This window comes from Mustela nigripes, chromosome 15 (genome assembly GCF_022355385.1).
Source record: "Mustela nigripes isolate SB6536 chromosome 15, MUSNIG.SB6536, whole genome shotgun sequence".
Classification (NCBI taxonomy): domain Eukaryota; kingdom Metazoa; phylum Chordata; class Mammalia; order Carnivora; family Mustelidae; genus Mustela; species Mustela nigripes.
Genome location: NC_081571.1, coordinates 39496865 through 39512730, shown reverse-complemented (window position 1 = coordinate 39512730; position 15866 = coordinate 39496865). Strand labels below are relative to the sequence as shown.

The 15866-nt window shown below is 34.0% G+C and overlaps 1 protein-coding gene across 4 annotated transcripts in view; it reads right to left on the bottom strand.

Annotated features, from left to right (window-relative positions):
- The window catches only part of TDRD3 (tudor domain containing 3), a 163377-nt gene that overhangs the window by 103927 nt on the left and 43584 nt on the right, over positions 1 to 15866 (bottom strand). For all 4 annotated transcript variants that reach the window (XM_059377644.1, XM_059377646.1, XM_059377645.1 and 1 more), the window contains exon 2: positions 405 to 489. In XM_059377644.1, coding sequence (XP_059233627.1) covers positions 405 to 489 — 85 coding nt within the window. The remainder of the gene's footprint in view (positions 1 to 404; positions 490 to 15866) is intronic.

Here is a 15866-nt window from a genome sequence, read left to right as displayed (position 1 = left end):
TTGGAACAAAAAATACAACTGTCAAAAAGCTATAACCTACCCGGAGTTCCTGTGTTAATAAAATGATTTATTTTAATAAATATAAATAGTAGTTTCTGCTATTATATATCTACTGTAAATGTTATGAAAGTCTCTGATCACTGGGGGGAAATGGGAATCTTAATTGCATTTTTTTCCTTTCTTATTAGATTCTATATAACAGTTGTTATAAGAAACATAAATTTCTAAAAATTGGGTTGATATGAGATTACTGAATTCAACAAACATCACTGCAACTTAAAATACACAGTAAAACCAAAAGATGTCCTCCATATACTTTTCTTAAAATCCAGATTATTCTATAAGACATTTTTCATGAAAGCTTCTAGATTTAAAATGTTTACAAGTTAATAAATAAAACCTACATTGAGAGCAATCAGGATGATGTCATTTATATTGACTTTGTCAGGAGAACTTGTGCAAGCTTCAATGCCTTCATCTGAAAGATACCTGTTAAAATAAAATAAATGACTTAATATTTCCTAAAATCAAAATTAACCAAATTATATTCTTAAATCAACATGCAATTTTGTTCCATACTATAAAAAGCTTTACCATAAATATTAAGGAAAGAGCTCTGGATATTCCATTTATTTACCATCTCTGATAGAACAAATGGGTAACACATATTTCCCCTCTTTCGTATCCTTAAAGGGATGCTGTATCAATAAAATTATCTATACGCTTTCTGAGAAAAGCCATTTAAATATCAAAATACTTCTTAATGAATGTATGAGCTACTCCTATTATGCAAATATAGTATCTGTCTTAAATATTTGTTAATACAGAAGTTCTTAGAGACTAGAGATGTGCTATAAAAATAGAACTAAAAATAACAGATTTAAACTTAATCCATGACAATTTCCTCTGTCTGCTACTTTCTTAAATTATCTTCTCAGGTTCCCTTTCCTGGACATTACATTCCTGAGAAAGATTTAGTAAATATTATTGACTTAAAGTGGCACAAAGATAGGCAACTTTTTAGCTTATACCTTTTACTTTTCCTGTTCTCTTTTCAGTTTTTTACTCATTGTCTTATTGCCTTTTGATCTTTTATTCAGTCTAAACCAGTAAGTATCACATCTGTTACAGACAATAATTAACTCAAGAGTAAAAAGATTATTGATTCCAGAGAGAGAATCATTTCTACCCATTCATTCATGCTTAATGCAGGCATTTTAAAATTCTTTGATAAATTCTAGAATTTAGGTATTATCTCCCCCAAAATCCACCTGTACAAATGCCCATTAACATCTCACATCTTTTACTTTAAGATTTTATTTTTAAGTAATCTCTATACTCAACATGGGGCTCAAGAGTCGCACACTCTACCAACCAAGTCAGCCAGGCACCACCCATCTCACGTCTTTTATAATCAGTATCAACCACTTTAACAAAAGGGCTGGTGCCAACATTGCCACTGCAGACATTCTCCCACTGAAAAGATACAGGAGTGTTAATCTGACAGCAAGCTCTTTCCTGAGAGCCAGCAATTCAACCACCAATACCCAACATTGGAGTGATTCTAAGACATGTATCAATGTAAACTCTACCTGGAGACAATGACCACCAAGTCTTTAAGGAACACAGACTGAATAATTTTACAAAAATGAAGGAGCAAGTGAAAAGAAATGTAAATTGAAGAATGCAAAAGAACAAGAGATTAAAGTTGATAAGCCTAGAACAAGACCAAGGAGATAAAAGTATAAATATCAAAATAAGAATGTATTAAAACAATTATATAGTATTGAGTTTAAGACCATGGCAGTACTAAACTACAATGATGAAAGAAGGCAAGTAGTTAACCAGGTTACAGAGGAAAAACAGAAGTGTTAAGTATATACATAAGTCAGTAAGAATGAATGCAGAGGAGAAAGTAATATCATAGTACACAAGTGATCAGGGAATACAAATGTCTATAGTCAGCATAGATGGTTGAAACACTGCTTTAATTCAAAATGGCTGTTAATTTCCTTACTATGTTGTTAAAATTTTCATTGGGCCTACCCACTGACTGTATGTCATTAATCATCTTACAAATTCAGTTTTAGAAATATTAAGTCCTTATTTCTGTGAAAAGTAGTGTGTGAGTCAGTAATAAGATTAGTAAAATGATGTAAATTAAACACCTGCCTTCAAGGAGTTCAATGCCTCATAAAAAGCACAACACAATAAATATATAAACATGCAAGGCCAAAATATTATAAATGAAACATTACAGAGGCTCAAAGCAGCTAGGGGATGGGAAAGAATGCACAAAAGGGAATAATATAAGCAACAACATAAAAGTAAGAAGAGTAAAATAGATTCTAGTGATAATAACCTATAATATTCTGGTTGGAAAATCGGAAAGAAATGAGAGATGAGTATAGATTGAGATGGATTATAGAAAGCAACAGTATACAAAGAGATATGGTGATTGATCAGATATGCTGATTGAGTAATTACAAAAACACAACTTTCAAAATTCCTACACAATGTGGAAATAATATGCAATGACTAATAAAATACTTTGTTTTTCTAGAAAGGTATACCTTTAGAATTTAAAAGGTCATAGGAAGTGAGATGATCTGGAATAAATCTTTAAAATAATCAAAACTTGGGGCACCTGGGTGGCTCAGTGGGTTAAAGCCTCTGCCTTCGGCTTAGGTCATGATCCCAGGGTCCTGGGATAGAGCCCCACATCAGGCTCTCTGCTCAGCAGGGAGCCTGCTTGCCTTCTGCTCTCTCTCTGCCTGCCTCTCTGCCTACTTGTGATCTCTGTCAAATAAATAAATAAAATCTTAAAAAAATAAAATAAAATAATCAAAATTTACCTCTTCGGTTCTACAGATAAGGAAAAGAAGGCCCAAAGATGTTAACGGAACTTCCCCAAAATAGAAAATTAAGTGATACAGAGTTAAAACAAGAATGCCCACTGACTCCCAGTTCACCAGTCTTTTCATTACAACATACAATTCTTATTTACCAACTACAACTGCTAAAGTAAGAAAAAAGATCTTTTCACAAATGTAAGCCAGTATCTGTACAAATCAATTCCCTGGTCCACTAGACAATTTTACCAAACACACAAAAAGCAACAACTAGGCAAACTCAATCAGTGAACTCCACAATATATCAAAGAAGAATATATCTAGGGGCATCTGCATGGCACAGGTCTTGATCTCATGATCATTAGATCGAGCCCCACATCTGGCTCCATGCTCAGCACTAAGTCTGCTTAAAATATTCTCTCCCTCTTCCTCTGCCCCTTGCCCCCGAGTGCTCTCTTTCTCCCTCAAATAAATAAATCAATCTTAAAAAAAAAAAAAAAGTCTAGCTTCATAGTAAAAGATCAGAGAATACTAATAATTAGAGATTAAAAAATTATAAAAACATAAAAATACTATCCCTATATAATATAAAAAGGAAAACTCTAAAATTGTAAGGATAATAGCCATAAAGAAGAAGAAATTTGACTTTATACATGTGTAAGTCAACTATCATGTGATTTCTTTCAAATAATGCCTATTAAATGCCTCCTGAATATAACAAATTTTAAAATGTGGCTCAGTCTCAATTTCCACATCTTACAAGTCTCTCTTACTCGCCCTTCATATTTTGGAAAATCAAAGAATTTGAGCCTTACAGCTATACTCCTATCAAGGAACAGTAGACCTAGTCATAGCTCTCCCCAGTAACATCTTGGTGATCCTTCTGTAGATACTGTACCATTTCCACCGAAGGGCTGAGTCTAAATTAACCATAACTTGGGACTTACAAATTCATCTTGTTTTTATAAACATTTAAAACCCCAACACTATCAATGAATAAAACAAATAAAAACTAATACTAATAAAAGTCAAATTCCCAAATTGGCTTCAACTTGCATGACAGTAATGCAATAACTGAAAGAACAAAACACAAAATTCAGTAGTCTTAATGTAAGAAATTCGGAGAAAGACAAGAATTGAAAAATTAGAGCAAGTGTGCCAGATCTGATCCCTGTACACATCTGCACGATGGACCTGGAGGGAAGAGAATTATAATCAGTTCCCATGTACCATCTCAGAGCACATAAAACCCAAGGGCGTACAGACCTTAAAGAAGAAACAAACTCCAGAGAGCTCTTGTTTACTAAAACAGCAAAAGCACATATTTTTCCATTCTAGTGGAGATTTTGGAACAGTGATGTTATAAAATCATTCATTACTATTCTGTACTAAAAATACATTGAAATACATTTTATTGACATGCAAGGCACTAAGGGCTAAATTTCTTCATGATACAGAACAGACTAACATTTCTCACTAATTTTAAGTTCAAATAATGTCATTTTAAGTCAGTTTAATAAGTGCTCAAATTAAAAAGAGATTTTATTTTTCTATTTTTTTCATAAATAGAAGGTATATAAATTCCATCTTACTCAGAGTCACTTAATTTGTAATCCTGAGCAACACTTTTCACTTTAGAAGTGAAAGCTTCAAAATTATTATCCACCAATTTGGGGGAGAGGGATTTCCTATTACAAATAACAAATATATATTCAATGAGAAGGGTCACACACAGCCTAAGCACTACTACCAGAACCATCTTCATTTCATGTTCAAAAGTCACCTGGGCATAAAACAAACAAACAAACAAAAACCAACCATGCCCAAACTACAATTCAAGAATCTCAACTGATAGAAAACTGTGATAAAACAAATATAATTATTTTAATCTCATTTATTTGATTGAGATAGTGGATCACCATTAATACCTCATTACCAATAAGGGAAAAAAAACAGCCAATTTCGCTTTCATTCATTCCTCTGAAGCAGGTAAAATCCTTGAACCTAATTTATTCCCTGGCTATGATGGGCACAGAAAGTGGAGGACAAGGACAACTGAAGGCTACATGCCTCATCTACAAAGAACAGCCTTAACTTGCCTCTAGTTGACTCTCCATAGGAGGACAGGTAAAGCAGTTAGTATTAGAGCTTCTCATTTTTAGCTTTTAGTTTTTTGTAAAGCAATATATATGCCAAACAAAACAGAGTTCAGCCTGCATGTGGAACATACACTGTTACTTTGTACTTACTAATCAGAGTAGTTTATTAAAATTATCTGCTTATTTGTTCCTGTATATTTTGTCTATCTTTCTCATGCAAGTTTATACCAAAGTGTCTCTCAAATGATGTAATATTCATGGCTGACTTGGATCACTTTGTATGACTTTTGGAAAGCAATGAACACAACTATGTAGGTAACAAATGCTCTTACCAGAGTTCTCTACATCAGACTACAAAGTGTCAAATCATTTAGTTTGGCGAAAATATTTTACAAACTGGACATATGTGGAATTGATCCTTATTTCAGATTCCAGACTACATAGGTCTTTCTATTCTGTTTTGTTTTGGTTTTGTTTTTTTAGGGAAGAGGAATATTCTAATTAATTGGCCAGAAACCCTAACAAGCAAACATTAGTTTTCTTCCCCTCCATCCACCTCATCCATTCAAGCAGTTTGAACTAAGACCTGAATTCCTAAAGTAATGAAAGACAGTATCTATTACTGCACATACAAATTAAGTTGACGATACAAGAAAATTTTTTAAAATGCCAATGAGAAAACTAAGAATGAAAACATTCTTCCCAAATGGATAGAACAAAATAAAAAAATAATGGACATATCTGGACAAAAACTTACACAGTAGCCTTAACTATCTCTAAATAAAACCCAAATCAAATGGCCTCGTATGGTTTTAGTGGTATTTGATCTATATATGATTATTTGCTACCACATTGAGATTACTGGACCAAATATGTAATCTAAATATCAAAATGGGAATTTTAACAAATGAATTCTTGTTTAAACACAAAGAAAATAAAGATAATTAACTTCCAATTACATAAGCTCATATGAGGAAAGAAGAGGATAAAATATGTAATAATTTTTAAAAAATCAGTTAAATTCAAAGGTATCTTTGGTCCCATCAAATATTGAAGTTGACAACCTACTGCAAATTCTCAAAACATTAGAAAAAAAATATATATATATATATATATTAAGTAAACTCTACTCCCAACATGGGGTTTGAATTCACAACCCCAAGATCAAAAGTTGCATGCTCTACCAATTAAGGCAGCCAGGTGCCCCCTCAACACATTAAAAAACATTTTACAAAATTGCCTGAATAAAGAACTCTCTATTCTCTCTGCCTATCCTGTTTCCATTCCCATTGTGTAAGTGGACTGTAACATACTTGCCAAAAATTCAGTTCTTGCTATTATTCTTATACCCCAGAGACACTGAAATAATAACTTGCTAATTTCCTCCTCTAAGGCAGGAGAAAATGACTTATAAATACCTATTTGTGAATATAATTTGGGAAAAATATAATGCAGGCATACCTTGTTTTACTGTACTTTGCTGTACTGTGCTTTGCAGATATTGTACTTTTTACAAATCGAAGGTTTGTGGCAACCCTGTGTTGAGCAAGTCTATTGGTATTATTTTTTCCAATAGCATTTGTGCACTTCATATCTGTTGTTACACTCACATTCTCACATTAAACTTTTTAAAAATAATATTTTATTTATTTATTTGAGAGACAGAGTGAGTGAGCAAAAGAGAGAGAGAGAGCACAAGCTGGAGGAGGGGCAGAGGGAGAGGAAGAAGCAGACTCCCTGCTGAGCAGTGAGCCTGACACGGGTCTGGATCCCAGGATGCCAGGATCATGATCCGAACCGAAGGCAACTGCTTAACTGACTGAGCCACCCAGATGTTCCAATATTACAAACGTTTTCATCATTATCATATTTGTGATGGTGATCTGTGATGATGATCTTTGATGTTACTATTATAACTGCTTTGGGGTGCCATGAACCACACCCATATAAGAAGGTGAACTTAATCAATAAATGTGTGTTTTCTGATGGCTCCACCAACCATTGCTCTCTCGTCTCTCTCCCTTCTCCTTGGGCCTTCCTATTCTCTGAGATACACTACTGAAATTAAGCCAATTAATAACCTTACATTGGCCTCTGAGTGTTCAAGCGAAAGGAAGAGCCACCTATCTCTCACTTTAAATCAAAAGCTAAACATGGTTAAACTTAGTGGGGAAGGCATGTAGAAAGCTGAAACAGGCTGAAAGCTAGGTCACTGCACCAGTTAGCTGAGTTGTAAATTTAAAGAAACAGTTGTTAAAGGAAATTAAAAGCAGTATTCCAATGAACACACAAATGATAAGAAAGTGACACAGCCTTATTGCTGATATGGAGAAAGTTTTAATGTTTGGATAGAAGATCAAATCAGTCACAACGTTCTCTTAAGCCAAAGCCTAATCCAGAGCAAGCCCCAAACTCTCTTCAGTTCTGTGAAGACTGAGAAAGATGAAAAGCTGCAGAATTAGTTTGAACTAGCAAAGGTTGGTTCATGAGGTTTAAGGAAAAAAAGCTGTCTCTGTAACATTAAAGTGCAAGGGGAAGCACCAAGTACTAACGGAGAAGATGCAACAAGTAATCCAGAAGATCTAGCTAAAATCATTAATGAAGTTGGCTACACCAAGCAATAGATTTTCAATATAGATGAAACACACTTCTACTCGAAGAAGATGCCATCTAGGACTTCCATAGCTAGAGAGGAGAAGTCCATGGCTGGCTTCAAAGGTTCAAGGAATAAATAGGCTGGCTCTCTTTTTAGGGGCCAATAATACAGCTGGTGATTTTAACATGTAGCCAATGCTCATTTACTGTTCTGAAAATCCTATGGCCCTTAAGAATTACAGTAAATCTACTATGCCTATGTTCTACAAATAAAACCACAAATCCTAGATGACAGCACATCCTTTTACAACATGGTTTACTGAATATTTTCAGCCCAGTGTTGAAACTTCCTGCTCAGTAAAAAAGATTCCTTTCAAATTACTACTAATTGACAACACACCTGGTCACCTAAGATCTTTGATGGAGATGTACAACAAGATTAATGTTGTTTTCATGCCTGCTAATACAACATCTATTCTCAATCCAGTCTGCAGTCAAGGAATAATTTAGACTTTCAAGTTTGTTATTTAAGAAATATATTTGAAAAAAAAAAAGGAAAAAGGAATATACTTTGCAAAGCTATAGCTGCTATACATAGTGATTCCTCTGATGGATTTTGGCCATCCTTCTGGAAAGGATGCCCCATTCTAGATGCCATTAAGAACATTCCTGATTCATGGAACAGGTCAAAATACTAACATTCACAAGAGTATGGAAGAGGTTGATTCCTACCCTCTTGGATGACTTTGAGGGGTTCAAGACTTCAGTGCAAGAAGTAACTGCAGATGTGGTAGCAATAGCAAGAAAAGCAGAATTAGAAGTAGAGCCCGAAGATGGGACTAAATTGATGCAATCTCATGATAAAACTTGAACAGATGAAGGCTTGATTCTTATCAGTGAGCAAATAAAGTGGTTTCTTGAGATGGAATCTGTTCCTGGTAAAGACACTGTGAAGATGATTATAGTGAAGACAACTTTTATATGCACTGGGAACCCCAAAAATTAATTTTACTTGCTTTATTGCGATATTTGTTTTACTGTGGTGATATGAAACCAAACCCACAATATCTCTGAAGTATGCCATTATTTAACCATGTTGAATAACAAGATTAGTAAGATAACAAAGCTAATAAAAAATTTGCTTCAGATCACTTGGTACAGATGAAATTAATATATTCAAGATAGTTTATAGATACACTGGGGTAAAAATATTATTTTTAAAATTTTTTATTTATTATTTATTTGATAGAGAGAGAGAGATCATAAGTAGGCAGAAAGGTAGGCAGAGAGAGAAGGGGAAGCAGGCTCCCCGCTGAGCAGAGAGCCCGATGCGGGGCTCAATCCCAGGACCCTGAGACCATGACCTGAGCCGAAGGCAGAGGCTTAACCCACTGAGCCACCCAGGTGCCCCCAAAAAATCATTTTTGAAAACACAAATTGATGGGGCACCTGGGTGGCTCAGGGGGTAAAAGCCTCTGCCTTCGGCTCAGGTCATGATCCCAGGGTCCTGGGATCGAGCCCCACATCTTCATCGGGCTCTCTGCTCAGCGGGGAGCCTGCTTCCTCCTCTCTCTCTGCCTGCCTCTCTGCCTACTTGTGATCTCAATCTGTCAAATAAATAAATAAAATCTTAAAAAAAAAAAAAAAAAGACGTTACCAAAAAAAAAAAAAAAATAGAAAACACAAATTGATATGCCACAGTAAGCCAAATCCCTTTTAAGCAAATAATTAGGAGTACCAAAACACAATAATTAGGAGGACCAAAACACTAAAGATAAATAAGAGGACAAACCATGATACACAAAAGATAAAAATCTAAAAAAAGGTCTTTTATTGCGTTTTCATTAATAACCAAGTCTCTATTCTATCATCTTCTTTCTTTCTTTAGGTAAAGTAGCCATCTACCTTATGCCAAAATAAATACCACTGAATTCTTGGAATCTCTATTGCAACAATTATAATAAGGACCTGAATCAACACTAGCTTAAAATTTAATTTTCTCTATGGTTTATGTATGAATGTATCAGATGAGTAAAGTTATATATTATTTAAAGTACTTCTAAGTACAATCACTTACTGTTGATCTTAATCAATACAGTAAACTATTTTTTTAAAAAAGATTTTATTTATTTATTTGACAGAGAGAGAGATAGATCACAAGTAGGCAGAGAGGCAGGCAGAGGGGGAAGCAGGCTCCCCACTGAGCAGAGAGCCCGATGTGGGGCTCGATCCCAGGACCCTGGGATCATGACCTGCAGTAAACTATTTTTAATACAAAATTTATTTTATCCAGAAATACATTATCCAGAAATACATTATTTTTATCAGTTTTCACTTTTTATGGTTTCTTTACATATACAAAGGTACACTATTTCCATTTGGTTAACCTATGACATTAAATTTCTTCCACATGTACAAACTTACTCACATCTCAGTAAATCTGTTTTAATTTCTTCTACATTAATTTTTCAAATTGTTACATTATCAAAATAGAAATACCAAAAGCAAAGATATCAAAGATACTTAATATTTTAAATGCAATTTTTTCATAAAATAAACTGGCACAAAAACTGAGGATGACTATGCAAAAATTAAAAAGAGAAAATTTACTTAGTGCTAGAGAAACAATTTTTTCCCTAAACAAACAACTTCTAGATATGTGAAGCATTATGAAAAGTCCTGATATACACCATGATCAATACTCTACCTCAAATATTTCAGTGGCCAGACAAAAATTTTTTGACCCAACATTAAACACTGAAAGGTGGAAATTAGAAAAAATTATAAGGAGAACCCTTTGAAAAGTTATATCTAATTTAAAACATTTTAAAGGGTGCCTGGGTGGCTCAGTGGGTTAAGCCTTTGCCTTCAGCTCAGGTCATGGTCTCAGGGTCCTGGGATCGAGCCTTGCATGGGTCTCTCTGCTCAGCGGAGAGCCTGCTTTCTCCTCTTTCTCTGCCTGCCTCTCTGCCTACTTGTGATCTGTGTCTGTCAAATAAATAAATAAAATCTTAAAGAAAAAAAACACTTTAAATTCTGAAAAACTGAAAGCTACGTTTATTTTTGTTAGGCACTTCCCTTTAAAATACTGAAGATTTATTAGCAAAATCTGAAGGCTGTACTACTTGAAAACACCACTAGGTGACAACCTTGCTTCACAAAGTGAAATATCATCACACCACTACTGAAAGGTAAACCTCCAAAGATGTACTAAACTAGCTTTCAAATAAAGGATTTGACATTTACCGGCTGTTAAGGGGTAGGAGAGATATCAAAGAAAATAAAATACACTATTACAATTTTAAAATTTGTATTTGCTATAAAGATCACTCAGGGTTTAAAAACAAACTCATTTAGCAAGCATTTAAGAGATACCTCAAGAAAAAAATTCAATATCAAAAGGTAATTTTCTCTTGTATTGTCTCCTACATGCATCCTTTGAAAATAGAGACTTATAAAAAGTACACATAAATTATTAGAGAATAAGGCTTTTTTGCTGTGGAGTAGTCACAAAGAGTATTTTCAACATTATTTCAATAGTTGCTTTTCTCTGACATCAAAATAAATAAGCATGACAATTTTAAGATAATAATCATAAGAGGATAGGTAACAATAAACTACAAGCTTCTATTTTTTTATAACCCATTTCCAGATATTAAAATATTTTCCCTATACATAAACTAACCTATGATGATATTAATCCTGGAATGCTTATTTAGTATAAAAGTTTTTTACCATCTGAGCAAGTAAAACTTTGTAAATAATTCCTAGGAAATTCCATAACAGATATATTACAAAGAATAGTGGCAATGGGAACCTATCTATGTTATTATTCATTTTTGCTAATCAAGCCTTCACACAAATTTAAAAGTATAGGGGCACCTGGGTGGCTCAGTGGGTTAAAGCCTCTGCCTTCAGCTCAGGTCATGATCCTGGGGTCCTGGGATCGACCCTACATCAGGGCACTCTGCTCAGCGGGGAGCCTGCTTCCTCCTCTCTCTGACTGCCTTTCTGCCTACTTGTAATCTCTGTCTGTCAAATACATAAATAAAATCTTAAAAAAAAAAAGTATAAAATGAAGCCTATATATTTTTACTTTCATTGGAGGTTATAATTTATATCCTTATCCTTATATAACTTGTATCCTAATTCAACATTTTCATACTTTAATTCAGAAGCAGAGCTAACATTGTGTTCGAGTAACTCATATTTTAAAATGCAAGAGTATTTGATATTTCTGTCATCTTTTCCTCAGCACAAAGGTGACAGCTATAAAACTATGTATCAGGTGGAAAGCCTCACTTCAGGCCCTACGCCCTGTGCACTGACTATGGCAAGAGAGGATCAGTTCCTGCAGAGTCTATGCCAAGCGCATCACCGGATTAATCACCAGAGATTGTATACTCAGGTTTGTATAAGAAATGTTATTTAAAAATATAAGATATTATAGCAAAAATTAGAAGGCACTTTTATGAAAAGCTTCGAGAGATTATTGTGCGATCTGTTTAGTAAAGCAGAACTAGATGCTCATCTCAGTCTCACCCTTGAATACAGTGGAATTCTAGGCAATTTAAATTTCCGCACCTCTGTTTATTTTCCTAAGGAAAAAAAGTTGAGGTCATCCTGAAAATATTGATATGCAGAGTTATGCTCAAGAATAAATGAGACAGAAATGAAAAACCTAGCATATGCTTGCTAATATAGATGCTAACTAAAATACTTGTTTTCTTCCTTCTTAAACACTATACTCTTGGTATCCTGGGAAATACTTTCAAAACATGATACTCAAAGACGTCTTTGGGTTATTAGAAAAAAGAAAATGAATAAGAATTGACAAACAAAAACAGAATTGACAAACAACAAAGGGAATTTCCTCAATGGCTACAACTAACAGTCAGAGGTATGTGTGTGTGTGTGTTTCCGTATGGTTCTTTATAGGAAGCCTGAACTCCATATTTCTAACATATTTAGAAAGTTCACTGAGGGTAAGTGTCAGCAAGAAGGAAGGAATTTCAATATTTAATTTGTGGATATCTTCCAGTTTTACATACAGATAAATATATACAATTTATAACAGTAAGAAATTAAGTTACTCCATGAGACTGCACAACTATTTCTGCCCAAAGCAGAATTTCCAATGCAAAATACACTGCCATCATTTTTGTCCAATCTGCCATTTACATCAAAATTTAAAACGCTGTCAAGGGCGCCTGGGTGGCTCAGTGGGTTAAGCCGCTGCCTTCGGCTCAGGTCATGATCTCAGGGTCCTGGGATCGAGTCCCGCATCGGGCTCTCTGCTCAGCAGGGAGCCTGCTTCCTCCTCTCTGCCTGCCTTTCTGCCTACTTGTGTTCTCTGTCAAATAAATAAAATCTTTTAAAAAAATAAATAAATAAAACTCTGTCAAGAAATAGCTGATGAGTAATAATCTTAAAATTCTTTAGCACAGAATTACAGTTGTAATAACTAATTTTAAAATTAGACATTTTATAATTTACTTATAATTTATTTAAATGCCATTAATACACTTATTTAATGGCTTTTATTTAAAACTTTAAAAATGAAAATCTACTTCAATTATCATAAGCAATTATGGCAAATACCTACTCATTCGTAGTATATGTAATCATACATTTTCCATCTAATAGTGTAACAATCCTCCATAAATTAAAACAAAATGAAAATGAAAGAGGCCTAAAATAAAAAGAGCATTCACTTAAATATGCTATCAAATCAAGTAAATATTAAACAAATAAATGACTTATTTGCCAAAACAGTGGTGCATATATATATATATATGCCTTCATATATATATATATATAATTTATATTTATCTTAGCCCATAAGATATATATTAGTCAATAAATATAGATTCTAGCTTTCATTTCTTTAAAATAAAAACTGTAGAGAGGTAAAACTAAAAGCTGGAAGTGGCCCCTCCCCAATTTTCCTTCTAAAAAATAAACAGTATTAACAATCCTAGACCTTGTATATCCTTGTAATATATATACACATAAACTGGAGTGGACTTTAGAAGAAAATATTTGTTTGCTTATAAAAATTAATCATTTTACATAAAAATTTTTGCAGTAATTTTTTTCATTTAAGAATATATCACAGCCAGGGGCACCTGGGTGGCTCAGTGGGTTAAAGCCTCTGCCTTCGGCTCAGGTCATGATCTCAGGGTCTTGAGATCGAGCCCCACATCTGGCTCTCTGCTCTGCAGGGAGCCTGCTTCCCCCTCTCTCTCTGCCTGCCTTTCTGCCTACTTGTGATCTCTGTCAAATTAGTAAATAAAATTTTAAAAAAAGTATATCACAGCCAACTTTCATTTCAAGCACATAGATTACCCCATCTCATCCTTTTCAATAGATGCAAAGTATTCCTTTCTACATAGGGGCAATACCAAAATTTATTTAACTATTCAGGTTGTTTCTAATTTTCAATTAACAATACTTTCTTGAGTATATTTGTAGAGACACAATAGAGGACAAATATTAGTATTTTTATAAGAGGTATTTCTAAAAGTGGTACTGCTATGTGATATTATATGTGTTAGGACAGAGAAAAAGAACTTTAAACTTTGAAATTATGAAATATTTTGTGCTTCTGGAAATAACTAAATATTTTAATAAAAATGATTGTTTATAAAAAATTTCCAATTTTAAGAAATCTTACTTGATGAACAAATATCCCTAAAGAGTTTTACAATTAACAAAAGCACTCTCGATGACTGAATAAGAATTTAGGTAAATGACACGATCTCTCCTTACCCTCTCTCTGAGTCTTGTGTGTTAAAGTTTACATACTTGACTCCTGGGAATTCCCATACCTATTTGTGTGTGTGTGTGTGTGTGTGTGTGTGTGTGAGCACCACTTAAAAAGACAGGAATCAATATATATTCTTTAAAGCGCCAGTTCTGGGTATGATGGAGTACATACATCATACATGATGTACTCCATCATACATTCTACTGGATGTATGATGATACCCTCTGCCCCCCACAGAAAATATCTAAAAAGGTAGAAAAAATACAAAAATCAACTCCAGCTACTGCAAAGTGAGCAGAAAATACTGATGGGGAATGCATGCTCATTTGGAGGTGGAAGACTGGGAGCTACAAGCTACTTATGGTCTCTGGTGCTTTAAAATCTAGGACAGAGTGCAGTCCAAATGGCAGACCAGGTATGTACAAGGACATACTGATAATCTTTATGCTCTGGGGAACAGAAAAAGGAAGTAAAGAAACCAGGACCACTGAAGGTGGGGGTTGGGGGAATCTGGTAAGGGAAAAATCCAAAGAGGGGTCTACAGACTCTGGCTACTCTCCTCTCTGATGACCTCAGAATGACCCACATGCAGAACACTCACAGAAAATCCAGATAAAGACAAAAGATTTGAACAGAGAATGGAATTGCCAAACAAATTAAGACTCTATAGTTCATGCCTGTGGAAAAAAGGTGCAATCTACAACTTAGGAAACAATATCATTGGTGAAAAGCAGCAGGATCAAAATCTCCACCACTCAACAATTCATAACACCAAGAATACAATCCAAAATTACCCAACAAAGAACCGAAAAAAAACCCACATTCTCAAGAAAAAAGAAAATCAATCAGATTTGAACCAAGATGAACCAGATGCTAGAACTAGAAGACAAGAATATTAAAATAAATGTTACTACTCTCAATTAAGAAAAGATGCCTTCAATACATTAAATCTCAGCAGACAGATGATGTTTCAGCTGAGAGAAAAAATTTAAAAATCTAGTGAAAGTTCTAGAATAGAAAACTAGTTCTGAAATAAAATGAAGTTAACAGCAGGATGAACATAGTGGAAAGAGTAAGTGAATTATAAGACAGATGTTACAACATTTCTCTATTTTACTTAAAGTAGTACACTATTAACAGTAAATGCACTATGAAAGTTAAGGATATTACCTAACACAATCCTTAGTAAAATCACCATAAAAATAATGTAAAAGAGAAACAATAGCATAGGTCTACACAAAAATGTATACATGAATGTTCAAAGCATTATTATTTATAATTGCAATAATTATAAGTAACCCAAAAGTCCAACAACTATTCTTAAAATTGTAATATATTTATACCACAATAAAAAGAAGCAAAATACAAATACACACAATGGTGTGAGTGAATCTCAAAAACATTATCCCAAGTGAAAGAGGGCAACATACAAAAGACCACACACAGTATGTGATTCCATTTAGATAAAATTTAAGAAAAAGCAAAACTATCTGACAGAAAGTAGATCAGAGTTTGCCTGGGGTGGGGATAAGGGAGGACATCAAATACAAA